Source organism: Etheostoma cragini, chromosome 4 (genome assembly GCF_013103735.1).
Source record: "Etheostoma cragini isolate CJK2018 chromosome 4, CSU_Ecrag_1.0, whole genome shotgun sequence".
Taxonomy (NCBI): Eukaryota; Metazoa; Chordata; class Actinopteri; order Perciformes; family Percidae; genus Etheostoma; species Etheostoma cragini.
The window spans coordinates 19,849,977-19,866,639 of NC_048410.1; the positions used below are offsets into that span (position 1 = coordinate 19,849,977).

Genomic DNA, 16,663 nt, shown 5'->3' on the forward strand with positions numbered 1-16,663 from the left:
TGAAAGCTGTGTAATATTGTTGGTGCCCACCTTTTTTTAATTACAACAGAGATTGTATTGATGTCTCAGGCCACATGTCCTTAATCATTTATCAAGGGGGAGAGTGCTAACAAAGCATTTCTAAGAAACCCATCCTCTCCTCAGGCTTGGAATCATACGTTATCTAAAGTGAATATTGTTAATGCTGTTCTGTGGAGAGACCCACTTACAAATCATGGGAATGAGTTCCTTGTCAGTACATGCATGAGGTAGTAAAGATATATATCCGCTTTCATCTGATCCTATGTTGAGGAAATAAAACTCTGCGTCTAAATCTCTGTGCAGAAATTGTTTTTGAAATGAAGGAGGACAAGTTAAAAGTGAGGAATAAACATTCATGTCAGGGAAGGAACATTTCTAAATCACCTAGTTTTTATTTTCAGGCCCCAATTTGAAGATTGCAACTCACACCGATAAAAAAAACAAAAACACAATACACAAGGAGACAATATATGCTATTTCCTCCCCGCCCATCTTTTTTTGGTTTTCTGTCATCTCCTTTAGTCTGTTATTACCTGGGTGTCGCGTCAATACAGTAGCAGACTGCAGCTACAGGCTGCATGGAGAGGAGGAGAACATAAACCACTTAACATGCAGGAGGAAACCAGACGTTTTTCCATTGCACTTATCAGGTGCTGTGGTGAGAGCAAGTATCAAGGTGTAGTAGGTCTCTGCCCCCCCCACACACACACCCCACAGCTCCTCTCACCCATCCTCCCCTTCCTCCCGTCTTCCTTTCCCTGCAAACCCCTTTTATTCTCTCCTGATCTCTATCTCTGTCTCCCCCCTCCTGCCTCACCTCACCCCACCACAACTCAACACCCTCAGTTCAGTTAAAAGTGGGCTTGGCACTTCCGTAGCGACCCCCCCCCCCCTTCACTTCCCTCACCACCACCAACCACCCCTCCTTTTCTCTCTGTCAAACTAACCTCCAACTCCTGCTCTTCACCTCTATGTTTCCTGTCAAGGTGCACTGCCCCCTCCCCCCAACCACCGGCTCTGCCCCCGCAACCTTCTCCTTTTCTTTCTTTCTTTCAACATCTATTATGGCTCTAAATGCCTACAGTTCATTTTTAAAAATGCTCAGTGCGGAGGGCCTGACCCCCAGTGCTCTGCAGTGATCTCGCAATCACTCAATATACGAGTGGAGGGTGGGGGGGATGGTATTTGTGGAGTTGAAGAGAATCTCTGTCTTTAAATAGAGACTCTTAATTTTACTTCTTTGAAAGGTAACGTTGGTATTTTTTTAAACCTGGACCTTATTTTCTACTATCAGTTCAGTAATGAGCAAGGCCGCTGTAGCCGGCACCCGCAATACAGGCTGCATTGTAACCACTCGGGCATTTGTGCACCGTCAATTAATGTCCCCAACAAGAGCTTGTTTTGCCACTGACATGCTGCAGATTATTATTTGAGTGTCTGATGACATCATGGGAAGGATCCCTACAGAGATAGACCTTTTTGTTAAATAGTAAGATCCTTTGTGTTTAACAACAAATTGCTACGCAATCGCTGTCACCAACCTCACCAGACTCCAGTTAAATAAACAATACTTTGTGTTTATAGAGCCAATTTATTTTTACATTTAAATGGGTAAATTAAGGGTTTATGTTAACCAAACCAGAGTGGGGATTGAAGGGAGTGGAAAGTAACTTGCTCAAAAAATGGCTAATTGTCATTTTCCATTCCATTTTGGAAGACCCAGGCTAACTGAAGTCTTAATCTATCTTGATCCACACTGCCTATAAGTACAGCTTTGCAATTTCAGCAATGATTTGCAATGATGCAATATGTCTTGTGCATCATTTTATACACATTTCCTCTCGTATCCCCCTGAAAATTTGGTGTATTTGTAAACTTTAGGATATCCACTAGAATTTAATATTAACACCCAGCGGGCTTGAAACAGTTTTGGGCTGCATGGCATGAGTTTGCAATAACTGACCCGCTGGCGGATCGGTGAGCTTTAATTGGGACGCTCAGTTTACCAAACTACTGCACCTATGCATGCATGCATGTTGCTATGTGTTCAAGTTTTGTCATCTATAATGGAGCTACAGGAATCTGTACAATGAAATTATGAGTGTTTAACAATCACTCTGAATGCTGCTGGAGTGGAGCTTTGTTTCAGCTCAGGTTGGATAAGCATCAGCACATTCTTTGCAGGGAGTCAAACTGTTTGAGTTACGGTTGTAGTTGTTTGTTATTGTTGTTGTTGTTTTAGCTCCACTGCCTTGACAGGGATACATATAGGGTGAAGGTTCAGAATCTGCCATAGCGTAGAGAAGACAGGATCGTTCCAGGACTCTTTCTCTCTCTGTCGGTTTCCCTTGGTTTCTACATGTCTCTCGTTCTCTCTTGCTCTCTCTCTTGCTTTGTCTCTCTCTGTCTTTCCCTCTTTTTTTCCAAGCTGATTTGGAGCCTTGCATAGTCAATTATGTACGGAGTGAGAGATGGAGTGGGGGCTCCGGCTTCCATATTTTGGTGCGATATTAATATTGCATGAGCGCTATTCTGTAGTGAATATCTAAGAGACTGCCTATTAGGGCAGCAGCAGGAGAAAAATGTGACAGACACACACACACACACACACACACACACACACACACACACACACACACACACACTGTATATACATACAAACAGCCAGCCAGAGAGCAGGGGTGAATTAGTCAGGATCATGCACACGTTTGTTATAATTAATGTTTTCCAGATTTATTTCGGGTGGATAATAAGAGTGACTCATTTTCCTGTTTAATATGTCATGTTTGTTTATCTTGACATGGCTCACATCACGCCGTACAGGGAGCATGTTTGATGTTGGTGAGAACTGAGTGATGTTCCACTGTAATTGTGCTAAGAATGGAATATTTTAACAAACCAACTGAATAAACAAACAAAACAGAGACACAAAACAAATGCCTGTTGTAAAAATATTGCCAAGATAATAAGATAATACATTGTGATATTGGAAAGCAGGAATGATCTGATGGCAGGCTATGTATTTCCTGTTGCGGGGTGGTTATCAATGAAACATACAGCAAGTGTCAACAGTGACAGGCAAAGATGGTCCTTAGCGATGACTGAGAGGCTCAGCCTGGACACTTGATGCTTTTTTCGGGTGCTAAGTGGCGGTGACACCGGCTGGACTGTGAGAGACATCTCATTTCATGCCACCGCAGTTTGAAAGAAGAATCTGCTTTTTATTAAAATGTTATATAAATGAGCCTCATTGATACAGTTTGAAAACACAACAAAACATCATCATTTGCTATAGTGGCTGTTTTGTAAACCTAGCAAAATGGTCTGCGTATCAACCATAATGATCAGAATGATGAGAGTTATTTTCTCACGGGACTTTGAGAACATGCTAAAGAAGTTTTTCCCTCTTGCAGTCACATAGCCAGTTGCTGTCAAAAGCCCAGAAAGCCTAGCCTGGAGTCGACACAGCCAGTTAGTCCCAAGCCCAGAAGCATCACGCTGGGCCCGACATCGAACAAGTGCTTGGTGACCTTACAGCACCAGCTGGAGTTAAAAGAAGTCTTTAAATGGCTGATTTTCCACAGTAATATCATCGCCCATGCCTCAAAGAGTCTGGATTAAGGCCCACTTTCCCTCGCTAAAATGTAACAAATGTGTGAAAAAACATCACAGCCAAAACCAATGCGAAGGGAACAATGGGATAGGAAAAGGAGGGAGAGGGGGGTGGGGGGGTGGGGGGGGGGGGGGGGGGGGGGGGGGGGGGGGGGGGGGGGGGGGGGGGGGGGGGGGGGGGTTAGGAACAGATAGGGTAGGGCAGAAAAGAAGGGAGAAAGAAAGTGAGGGAAACTCAACATCTTAAGACCCCCCCCCCAATCCCTCCTCCCTGCCAAATATATCAATGTAGTTGGCTTTCTCTGAAATTCAAATGGCAAGAGAAACAGAAACAGATAAAAAAGAAACCTCTGGCTTTGGAAAGGGGGTGGGGGTGGGGGGGTTGCTGGTTGCTGAGAAAAAGACCTGCCATCTATGTATTAGTGCTCCGTAAATATTACATGAGCTCCACATTCGCTCAGTTGTTTGGCATTACTTCCACTGGATGGGTATATTATTTTAGAAACCATGCCTTGTTTATGAAGAGGCATGACCTACTTCCAGACACTCCTCTCTCTCTTTCTCTCTCTGGTATTTTTTTCATTCTCTGCCCGCTCTCTCCTCTTTCTCCCCTCTCTTATTCAATCTCAATCGGCGAAATCTCAACTGGTTGTCCCCGCTGAACAATTACAAGGCAGAGAGACCCAAATGGAGATGTTTGTAGAAAACAACATGTGTATAATTAAGGTTTAATGAGCTCTTGTCAGGGTGGAATGTGCAATTAGATTGGTAATAAAAAATTCTGCTTGAATGCTAGTGGCAGAGACTGGATGTGGAGTCAGCATGGCAGTGAAGAAAGGAACAGTGAATTATTGTGTGCCCTATTGATAGAAACATACGGTACTGGATGCTGCATTTAGATTTAAATACATGGTGAGGTCTCAAATACAGAAAGAAGTGTTTTTTTTCTTCCTGGTGGTGCTATATTGTGTGTTTTCAAATAACTGTACTGTACTTGTGCAAACCAGATTGGTTTCTTCGGAAAACAAACAGATGAAGTTATGCTTTACTGCTACAGAATGAAGCAGGGGACAATGATTCTAATTTGAATGGAGAAGGTCATGACTGCCATTGGATGCAATAACATAAAAAGGGTGAGCTGTTTTTTTTTTTTAAACAAATCTCCCATAAGTCATTATTAATCAGAGAGCATTCAGAGAGCATATACTATGCCAAGGCTGCACAATGTTATCTTAATAGAACATGTTTTTAGAGACATTTTTAAATTTCCATCTAGATTTGAATCTGCATCAAGTATCACGGTGAAAGACAATCCTGCTGATTAACAAATGGCAGCCATGTTATTTGGCTTTGTACAGGAAGAGTTCTTTTCAAAATTTCACATCAATCTCTCAACCACTGAATCATGGCCAAATAAGTTCATGATTTACTGTAGCACCATCTATAGTTGAAAATAAGGCTGCAGCAAATGATTTGATGGCGATTCGATTAGTTGACTTTACTAGATATTTGCGTGGAAACCTTTTTCGTGGGTGCATGATTGAGGAATGCTTGTATCATGTGGACCGGCTGCCAGTGTTGTTGTCATTACTTTGAATTCCTCGTGGGCAAAATACAAACTACGCACTATAGCTTAAAACATACAAGAACAATTACAAATACAAAACATTAGGCTGTTCAACACTACTACATATGTACTGTATATTTTTCATATCAGCTAAATATTTTAGATTTTTCTTTATGTGAGTATGACTCTAAGAACAATGTATTCAACACATTTATTCCACAAATTCAGCAATGACGACATTCCACACAAAACAGTATGATTTCCCAATGCATTTTGTTACATACAAAGTTTCATTCAGAAAGCTTACTGATTTTGTACAGTGTAAAAGCCTTTGCTTATTTTCTCCCTAGCGCTAAAAATTAAGCATTTCATCCTTAACTGATAGCTGAGCTTTTGGCCATATTTGATTGAAATCTGGTGCTTTATTTTTGGATGTCCAAGGAATTTAACAGACAGGCCAGCCTGGTATCCCTAAGAATTACATACAGTATATTCTGGACGATTCTAGACTCCAGTACTTATGCTGCAAGTAGTGGGCCGTTGATGTACTGTAGCGATGCTGAAGGTTCAGGGTGTAGGACATCTGACTTGTGTGCAAGAGACTGGAGTTTTGGTCCCATCACAAATTTGCAATTAACATTCACCTTTGACAAATTGTTTTAGTTATCTAGGGATACCATATCATACCCTAGCTTATTTTCCATGGCCGCAAACTTTTCCTGACTTGGTGAAATTGCAGCTCGGGGTCTTGTAGAGAAGATCCACACTCACAAAAATCATGTTTGGCTCTTTCTGAATTACTTAACTAGACCCTAAAAGAGAGGGCCCTTTGTTGGCTTCCTCTGGGACTGCCCTTGAAAGGCTCCTATTGTGTGGTAAGCACTATGATATAATGCAAGTGGATTTAATAGATTTAATGGAACATGCAGACATGGTTCTCAAGCCCTCATGTGATAAGAAGCAGCCTGTTTTTAGGAGATCAGAACCACATCTTAAAGAAATGAAACAATCTTTCATTTCTTTAAGCTTTGATTTTATGTTAAATATTCTTCATTGTTCGGTGTGTATGCAGACGGAATCCATTGCAAATGTTTTTACATTACCAACAGTATGCTTTGGTGTCTCATTTTTGAGTAATTTTCTGATTTCTTGATTATCCATTTCAGTGTTCCACCTGAGTTGTGTTGGAAGTCAAGGTTGGGCAGAGTGGGGGGAGTTGAATGTCTGCGATGTGTTAGCTTTGTTTTCATTGTGTTAACAGGAGTACAATGGTACGATTGTGTGGTCATCTGAAACCCTACACCTACTCAGAGCTTTCGGGGGTCAGAGGTGGGGGAGATGTGTGTGCCTTTAGCCTGACGAACCATGCCTTTTGAAAGACCCAGAAACCAAAGAGTAATCCAACCAGCATACCATCAAAACCATTCTGCTCACATACTAGATCTACTTGTAAAATTCTCTCATTTTCCAGATATAAATGATGCTTATTTTTCTCTCCCTCTTTTCCCCCTTGTTGCTTTGTAATCTGTGTCATTATTTTAAGGTGCCATTTGAGGAGTGGCCCGCCTCTTGAAACCCCTCAGTATGATGGACAAGACCATAAAGCAGAGCAATAACCCTGAGATGAATGTTATATCTTAACACTGATAGAGGCAATTAAGTCCATCATAAGCGAGAGAGGGAACACTCTCCTCTGGGGACTCATTCACTTGCATGGTTTAACATGATTCCCAGCTAAATCCCTTATTTTATTTCTTTTCTCAGCTCATAGCTTACAGTCGAGCACAAATTGAGCTGATGTGTTTTTTTCACACAATTTGGTCTTTCTGTCTGATCTGCCCTTTTCTGTCTGTTGTCATGCATCTCTCTGGCTCTCTCTCTCTCTCTCTCGCGCGCACTATCTCTCCCTTCTCTCTCTCTCTCTCTCTCGCTTCCCCATTTTGCCGTATTTGTCATGGTAATGTAAAAAAATCTCAGCTGCTCCAATTCATTTCGTGCTCTTTCAGTCGAGAAAGAAGGGCAATTCTGTTTTTTCTTCACTAGTTTCTGTGTGTAGAGGTTTAAAGGTAATGAAGACCATATTTCATCTGCATGGAGTTATATAACTGGGCGTGGCTGAGCAGGTCTTTCATGGGAAAATAAATATTACGGAAGGTCTGACTTTGTTATCTTTATCTCGCTGGGATCAATGTGTGTATTATTGGACAGGATACATTACACAAACACGTCGGCACGCATGCAATGTGCCCATGTTCAGAGCCAAGAACCCAAGTTGTCTATATAGCATGTAAACATGCACACACATAAGGAAAACATAAAGAGTGAAATACACATGGAGCAGCAGCAGCAATATTCACGCATATACAGAGGCAATCCATATCTGCTTTACACCACACCATCCCCCATAGTCTACTTTGGTTATGTCTGCATGTATGTGTGTGTGCATTCATCTGTGTGTGTGTGTGTGTGTGTGTGTGTGTGTGTGTGTGTGTGTGTGTGCCTGCCAGCGAGTCACTGAATGCTCTAATGACCACAGTCCTGACACAGGTATTTTGACTGCTGCCTCTTCCATGGGCACATTGACTGACATGTGATTAGTTACGCTGGGGTTAAAAACTAGGGAGGCGCACACTCCAACCATGAAAAGAGACTAGAAGGAGGGGTATGTCCTGTTCTCTCCTTCTCTCCTTCCTCATCTTTCTTTAAATCCGAAACATCCCTGGCCCCAGTTACCGGCTGTGTGATTTGGTATTCAGTACGTACAGTAAAGCACAGTTTGGCTCACAGCAACCTTATGAGAAAAGCTTCTCTTGTAGATCAATGCAGGTTAGCAAGGCTGGAGCACAGAATGCAAAGTAACCCTCTCAGTAGCAATATGGAATTGATACAAAAGTGATATAAAAAAAGCTTTTTCTTGTAAGTAGGGAACTGCACCGTTACCGATCTCAGTGAGTGTTTACTGTATTGGTAAGACTCAACTGATCCACATTAAGTCCGGTTGGTTTGTTAATAAAATGATGTTTTTGATATATGTTACAAATAATTCAATCACAGCAGACGGGTGAATTTTTAGTGCCACAGCATCCATGGGGCATGACAATGTCATACTGATACCAAGGAGTTCCACATTGTGAGGTTATAAAGAGTGGTTATTTGGCCAAAAGATAGGAATGGTATCCATCAGTACCCAGTACTGGCAGATACCCAGAGTTAAGGTCTGGGAATTGGGTTCAGGAGAGAAAGGAATGGATTGCCACAAGCCTTTTTTGTAAAATCACCTAACGCTAGACATGACAAAAGTACACACTAAACCCAACACAAAACCAAAAACACAGTTATCCAAACCATATGAACACAGATGGATATGCAGTATGAAACACAAACTAAAAAAAAATAATAAAATATGATATTGAACATGAACTGGTTGCAGCAGTATCAAGCTACTCTACCTAGAATACAGTAACAGCCGTCTCATTTTCTTTCACTGTCATCATTAAGATTACAAATTTGTTCTATGCTGTAATTTTGTAAGGGAAACCAATTCTTTAGTGGATGGATGATGTGCATGGTTTTGAGATGCCACTATATATGTGAGTCCTTGTCTGGAAAGTTGCATTTTTGATATGTGATGTTCCAGTCAACAGTTGTTTTATTACCTCGATGACTGTGGTGCACTTCTAGCATCAAACTGACATTGGTTTGGCTTTACGCAAACACAAAGCTATTTATAGCATCTCTCTCCCACTTTATTTTCTCCCTCCCATTCTCTCCCTCTCATGTATTTGCATTTCTGCTATGCAAACAGGAGTCTGGTGTCAAATGCGTCAGTTGTACAGGCTGTACTTGTCCCTTTTTTCTCAAGCCTCAATCTATCTCACAATGTCTCTCCTTCGTTCCCTCACTCGACATGACTCCCCTCTCCTCCATCTCACTGTTGCTTTCCACCTCTCTTTCTCACCTTCACCCTCTCCTCCCTCCACGATTTACCCCCCCCCCCCCCCCCCCCCCCCCCCCCCCCACTCTGTCTGTGTTTTCCTTTGCACAATTGTTTTGCTGTAGATTTGACCGCTATGATTAATGACCTCAAAGCCTCAGGAAAGCAAACAGAGAGAGACACGACAAGTTCGCCCTTCCCTTACAAACCTCCTTTTTTCTCATATGTCAACTGTTCGTGTGTGCACACTGAGCATATTATGACTTCTGGAGAAAAAAAACAAGATCTACATAATATGAGTCAGATTACACAAGAAGAAGGTTTTACATGCACACATTTTTTATCTGATTTCTGCAGACAACAACCGCCACCTGGCAGCGAGAACAGCTTTCCCAGACCATTATCAATTTGTTCTTAGTGCATTTTTATTTGGCACCTTCAATAATATACATTTTGTTATCATGCATCTCTCTCAGCTTTTGACATTATGTCCTAACGTTTCAGAGGTTATGTCATTTTTAAGTGTTCAAAATGTTAATTTAACCTCAGAGCATGGAGCACAAATGAGCCTGAACAAATGATATGAACAGTATGCTCAGATTAGTCAGATTAGTCAAATTTAGAGGTAGGGGGCGTTCAGGGTCTTGCTAATGGACACTTCAGCCGGAATTTAGTTAACCTTTAGGTGCAAATGTGTCTTTTATAACACAAAAGAAACACAGTTTATTATTAACTATTCAACTTTTTATCTGTCTAAAGGTGGAACTAATATGTAGTAGTAAGTAGATTTTTGATGTAATTTAGCTGATAAATAACAACTCATAGTTACTAAGAACAGAATAAAATGTTTTGAGGCAGAAGCCACTTGACTAATTGTCTAACATTCAAGCTAGCTGCCATACAGCTTAGTTTAGCATTAAGACTGGAAGCGGGGCGAATTAGAAAGGAAGTCACTAAGTCCTGACCAAAGAATTCTTCTCAAGCATAGCCTGTGAACCCTGTAAAACTACAGCTTTTTTACATTTCCTTTGTCTGTACAGATTAAACAAAAAGAGATATAACATAACTTGTGAGCTTAAGAGTTTTCAACAATTTGAACCCTTTGTAACTCGGAGCAAGAAAAGCATGTTTCCCAAAATGTTGTTCTATTCCTTTTAACGCAATTCGTGTCGGAGTAGGTGTATTAAACGTATGTGTTAGCCACGGTCCCCTCCTGTATCTGGACGGTAGAGTAATTACAGTACACTTAAATGGATACTGTACTTGCTAACCACAAAAAGGCGGGAAATCATTATTTTTACCTCTCCCCTCAATTTAGATATTGTTTGTTATTCTAACAACTCTACCCTCAGTGACTCGCATTGTGCTGCAGGAGCACCACCACAGACTCTGGTTTGCTCTTTGACATTCTGTATAATTGTTTTCTTCTTACCCCGTTTCGCTCATCGACATCTGGTTTGCATGTGTGAAAATAACCTATTCCAAAATACCGTCACTTCTTGCTCGATGTGATTAGTATATGTAAAATCATTTTCCAGGAGCAATAAAGAAAGTGATTTAATTTTCATTGCAGAATACAATGATTATTCCTCCAGCAAACTAATGGTGCTATCAGACAGAAAGCACTGCACTAGAAGTAACAGCTCGATCAGAGTGTGAATGATAACGCCAAAATGGGATTGGGGCTTCAAATTGAAAAATGTCACAAGGAATTGTCTCTGAAGTTTGTTGGAAAGATATAAACAAAAGAATTAAGAAAAATCATTTAAATGTAACATTTTCAAAAGAAATCACTCAAAAGAGAACTGAAAAACTATAGTAGCTACAGTAGATTTAGTCCCTGGAACACATAGCTTATTACACAAGGTGAAACATGGCTATAATAAAGATTGCGGCCCATTTTTTGGTCCCTGGCCACAGCTTGAGAAACACCCATAGTTCCGTAAGCTACTGTAGGAACATATCCATCCTGCTACTTGACCTTACAATAGCAGTGGTAATTCATCTTGGCCACTACTTGCTGTCTTGAGGTGTGTTTTGTATCCTCATAAATGGCTGGTGCCAAATTGTGTCGGACAGAGAAGCAGGGAAGGCCTCTGGGAGTGTGTGTGTGTGAGTGTATGTGTGTGTGTGTGTGTATGTGTGCATGTTTGTATGCCTGTGTGTTTCAAGCTGCGGCCTCCGGCTGTGACCCCAGTGTTAATCACACTACAGCCAGAACAACCACAGGCTCTATTGCCACTACTGCTGCAACAGCCCTCCTCTTCTCAGACTCAGTTTTCTCTCATTCATGCTCTCTGTTTTTATTTCCGTCTCTCTACCAACCACTCAGACAGCATCTTTGCTACTGTACCTCCTACTCATACATGATCTCTACCCACTCCTTTACCATTGGCTCAGGGCTACACCCTCATCTTTCTCATCCCCATAACCTCAAACCGTCACCTTTCCTCCAGCCTATGCCTCCCCTTTAGGCTTCTTGAGCTCTGGGTTTCTGAGTTCTGGATTAGTGGGGTTGTCCTGTCCTCGCTTCTTTGGCAAAGTGCATAAGCGCTAAAATCTGGTCTCACCACTATGTAGTCACAGTCACTAGCTGGGTGGCTGCTTCGCAGGGTTGCTAAAAGTAATGATTTGTGAGTTGTCACCTATGTTACTAATTGGTAAGGGTGGGAAACATCATCTGTGCCTGGTGGATTTTCATAGATTTCAGCATTTTTCAACCTCTATTTTGATTGATGATCACCACCTCCATTTTATAGAGATTTTGGAAACCCCGCACTACGGCATACATAATGACGATCAGAGCGAGGAGCACAAACCTCCTACAGCTTTCAATAAAAAATGTAAAATTCCATAGAAATCATTTTGATTGTTGTTTTTGAGTCTGACCAAAAGTAACCACGGAAAGTAGGTCCCTCGGAAATTCCTGTAGCTGTTTTAGCGAACTGTGCGGCACCGCAAATCAATTTCTGGGTCAACTCCCGGCTCACTTACCTGTCACATGATGTTTGATTATGTTAATGTTGCCTTTGATTTGATTTGACTGGCCAACTTGCTGGCTGACTAACTACATGGCCGCTGGTGCAAGTGTTGTGCTACCAGTGTTGTGATAATCACTCTGTTGTGCCTTTGTCGCCCCGTGAGACCCATGGAATCACAGCCGTAAGGTGTGTGCGCACTAACACACACAACCTCAGGCTGTCGGCAGGCTGAGACTAACAGTGTGAGTTACACAAGCTTTGACAGAGCATAATTATACGTGTCTCTAATGAACTGTAATTACTGACATCCACCAGAGCATCGAGGTCTATAAGCCGAGGACTTGCAGTCATTAGGCTGCAGTGTTACACTGCTTCTGTATCTCCACTGACTGACTGAAAATCAGTTCTCTGTCCCTGTTGTGATGTGTCGGTCTCTGCCTAAATGTTTCTAAATCTCTCTCTTTCTCTCCCCCCTTCTCTCTCCTCTCTCTCTCTCTCTCTCCAGTTTGATGGTGACAACATGTACATGAATGAAAACAACCATGATTTCCTCCCGCCAAACCAGGTGTGTACAAATTGCCTCTAATGGAATACCTGCTCTTTTCCTCTCATTTCATCTGTTCCAATGATTGTTTCCGAACCATTTTCATTCCACTTTTGTTCAAGCTTGTTGCGATGGAAGACAAAGTCTTGTTACAGACACAACCACTGAGTTATATGAAATCTGTTGAAAGCAAAGGGACCAAATCTCTCATAGAATGTTCCAATTAGTTCACCCATATTTTATGCCGCAAGATTTAACAGATATAAATATGCATTAGGCACTCTGTGGGTGATATATACCCCCAGGATAATAATAATATTGATAATAATAATATTAAATAGTAATATAAGTGTTAGTGGTCACAGTTGGGAATAAACAGAAACACATTTATTCTTGTCCCAGAACCTGAAGTCTAAACACAGTCGAACAATTCCAGTTTTTATGTGTTATTGTTCATTTGGATACCCATTAACGCACAATTTATTTTACTCACTCTACAAAGCCAACAATAAACTGTGTAAAACAGTTAGATAACACACAACCCAATGAAATAACATCCCAAACAAATATATGACATATAAGCAAACAGAACAATTAGTAGCAAAACATTAAAATAATAATTCTCAATTTCTTTGCACATCCATTCTGCAAAAGGAAGTTAAATCTTCTTGTTATAGTTCTTAAAAAACGTTTTTTACTTCCTTAATAGATAGACTATTTGTCGTACTGAAGCAGGAGTATATCCCAGCATGCATTGGGCAGAATGAATTAAAAAACACTGGACAGGTTACTTGTCTATCACAGTCTACATCAGGCTCATTACATTTCTTTTCAATACGAGGAAACCAAAGAGCCAAAAGCAGTAAAATATATCCCAATTCCAGAAAAGAGTGCTGGGACCTTCTTTCTGTGAGGTGAGAATGTCAACCATTAAGCTAACTCATCAACCCATCATAAAATTCAAATTGACTTTATTCCAATTATGCAATCATCCGCTGTTCTCCTTTGGGCCAAGCAGAAAACGCTGCTTCGCTCTGAGTGAGTTTTGGCCTTATTGAAAAGGATTTATTTAGTTAGAAAAGAGGGGGAGTCAGCGCTCTTCTACAGTACATGGCAACCGTGCCAGATGCACTGTAGCACAGCTGGTCAGGAACAACTGGGAGACCATATGGTTGTGTTTGGACAGGGGGATTTGTGAAGTTTGGGAATAAGCCCATCTGACATACACAGGGAAACAGTGAATTTGTCCCTGTCAATTGCAATTATTAGAACTGACCCATAGGCTACAGTAATTCTGTTTCTGTTGCATTTGCTGTTTTGCTTAATTTCTTAATGCTCTGGTTTGTTAAAGTGTGGCTCACAGCCCAGAATGACCGGCATGCTGCTGATTGATTCCCTAAATGTATTTAGTTTACTCTGACAACAAATATTTCTGTTGCAAAGTGATTTTCAGTAGGACAGTGCTGTTCTGACACATGTATCATGCAGATTCTTGCCTGTCTAAAAAAAAAAAAACACTTAAGAAACACTGCTTTTATCGCCCATTCTCATTCAGCACATGTACTTTAACTGCAGCGCTGATTGACTGATTACAAGTCGTGATGTGCACAATGTTCTTCGATGAATTACTGAGGGAGAGATAAAACATCGCAAATGTGGCATGGAAGATAGACAGAGGGAGAAAGGGAGAGAAAGGATCAAGGAAGCAAGAGAGAAAGAGACAGAGAGAGGGAAATAGCGCAAAACACGTTGATGGGATGAGAGACGATTTTGCTTTGCTCGATGTTATACTTTGTTTACTTAAAATCCCCTCATATTTGACATGTGCCTTGCTCCATTCTCCGCTTCACCAAGTTTAGCCTCTCCTTCCTTCTGACAGCTTGAACCAGGGAGGGCCTTAGGGGTGGACACACACTCCGACAACAAAACATAAAGAAGTAGAAAAAAATCACTGATCTCCTGTGTCCTAATTCTGCACTACATACCAATTCTAAGCAGTGCATTTATCCAGTAAAGTCACAAAGTATATTAAAAAAAGTCAGTATGCAGACCAAAAATGCTTCATTTGGGCTTGAGGAAGATCTTGAAAAACAGACAAAGTAGCATTAAATCTTTGTGAATTATAATTGACTGTGGTGACCCAGTACAGTACTGTATACTGTACACTACATCCTCATACTGTTTCTGGAGTTAAATCACAAGGAATTCCAGTAATTGAAATTCCATGTTACTGGTATTTAGACAGGCGTCAATCAAACAGTGGCTTTAGAATTCAACTGCCAATAAAAATTAAAAAAGCAGCACATGTTTTTTTCCAAAGTATGTTTCTGGAGTTTTACCACCCTTCTGACCACCCACTATTAGTTTGAAATGTCGTCAAGCTGTGAGCAGCTTCTCAAATCTCTTTTTGAACTGCATTGTGGGAGAACACTGTACATCAACAGTACATTCATAAACAAACAAAAAAGTTTTTAGTTAGTATGTATACACTGTTTTAAATATACATTGTTTTTTTCCACTTTTCAATTGTGGACATACTACATACTTAAAAGCTGCTTTGAATTAGTGTGTAGTAAAGATTTGGGATTCAGGTATCTATTAGCATCGTGTTGCATAACTTCCGTTTCCGCAAATTGGTAGTGTGCATCGATTCCTTCTTTGCAAAATTGCAATACAAGTATACTATGACAATTATTAGTATAGTTTGTACTCTGTGGAAGTAAGTGTGTTTCATTGGATTGGGTGTTGGAAATGTGTTTAGGCTCGTGTTGTTTTTGTAGAGATAAAAAATGAACAGGGAAATAAGACACCTGCAGGGATAATCTTTTAATAACGTTTTATTTTCCAGAAGAAACGTGTTGTACTGTATATACAGTATCTGTATTATTCTCAATATATTCCATCTTGAATCAAAACAAATCATACTGCCTAAAGCTCACTTTTCTCAGCTTGCTGCTTTATTATCACACTTTTTTTTCTCTATCTTTCTTCCTCTTGTTCTCTCTGACTCTCCCTCTTCTGCTTGTTTTCTCACTCTGTTTCTCTTTTTCTCTCTACCCCCCGTTGCATTTAAATGCATTTGGGTCAGCGGTTCCGCCTCCAAACTGTGAAAGTGTGTCTCTCAGTGCTCTGCTGTTTCTCACTTCAGTTTCTGCATGTAATCGCTCTATTTAATCTGGCTCACCTATATAAATACTTTTTCTCTTTTGACATAATGTACTTTCATAAAGGCCCTTTTGAGTAACTCCGACCACCTGCATCATATAGTGAGATGTTTAGATGGGTATATTCTCGTGATGAGTCACAAGGAAACGGGGTCAGGGCCATTGTCATATCAATGTTCCCATGAGCATCGTTGTCTGACCCTGCTTAGTTCTTTGTAGTGTTTCTTCAAGTCTTTCTCCACCCCCCCCCCCCTCCCCCCTCCCAGCGGAGTGACAAAGTGTTAGTGATTCAATGACAAGGTCACGGACCCTGGTCTTGGCATCAACAGGGTCTCTGTCTGCCCCTGTGGCCACTGACCATTGTCGTGGCAACAAAGTAGGATAGAGTAACCGATGATGAGAAGCTCCGGCTTGTTCCGGTGTCATCGCAGGGTTTTCTGCGAAGACCCTCAAGCGCAAAAAAAAAGAGACACACTAGCATGACATTTCTACAGTGGAGTGTGGAGGAGCAGCAGGTAGAGAGCCTTTCTTGTGTTATAAAGGTCTTAGTAGACCTTCAGCTGAAGTGGGATTTCTCCTGCTAATACTAAACAGAGCAGTACGGAGCGATGTGATCAATGATAATGCACTGTGGTGATGCCTTCTCATAGCTCTGCAGCAAAGTGAAAGAAACAGTATACTTCATCAGCACTTTACCTTGACAATGATTTGCTTTGATGTCTCTCTCCCTGACTTATGAATTCATTTAGCAGAACTGCTGTTTGAGAGAAATATGTCACAGAAAAAGAAGAAGGAAAAAAAAAGAACACGAGGAGGAAATGGAAGGTGGAGGGGGTGGGG

The 16,663-nt window shown here is 41.0% G+C and overlaps 1 protein-coding gene across 6 annotated transcripts in view; it reads left to right on the top strand.

The window, feature by feature from the left end:
- The window catches only part of tox2 (TOX high mobility group box family member 2), an 89,460-nt gene that overhangs the window by 32,951 nt on the left and 39,846 nt on the right, over window positions 1–16,663 (top strand). For all 6 annotated transcript variants that reach the window (XM_034869934.1, XM_034869931.1, XM_034869933.1 and 3 more), the window contains exon 3: window positions 12,621–12,680. In XM_034869934.1, coding sequence (XP_034725825.1) covers window positions 12,621–12,680 — 60 coding nt within the window. The remainder of the gene's footprint in view (window positions 1–12,620; window positions 12,681–16,663) is intronic.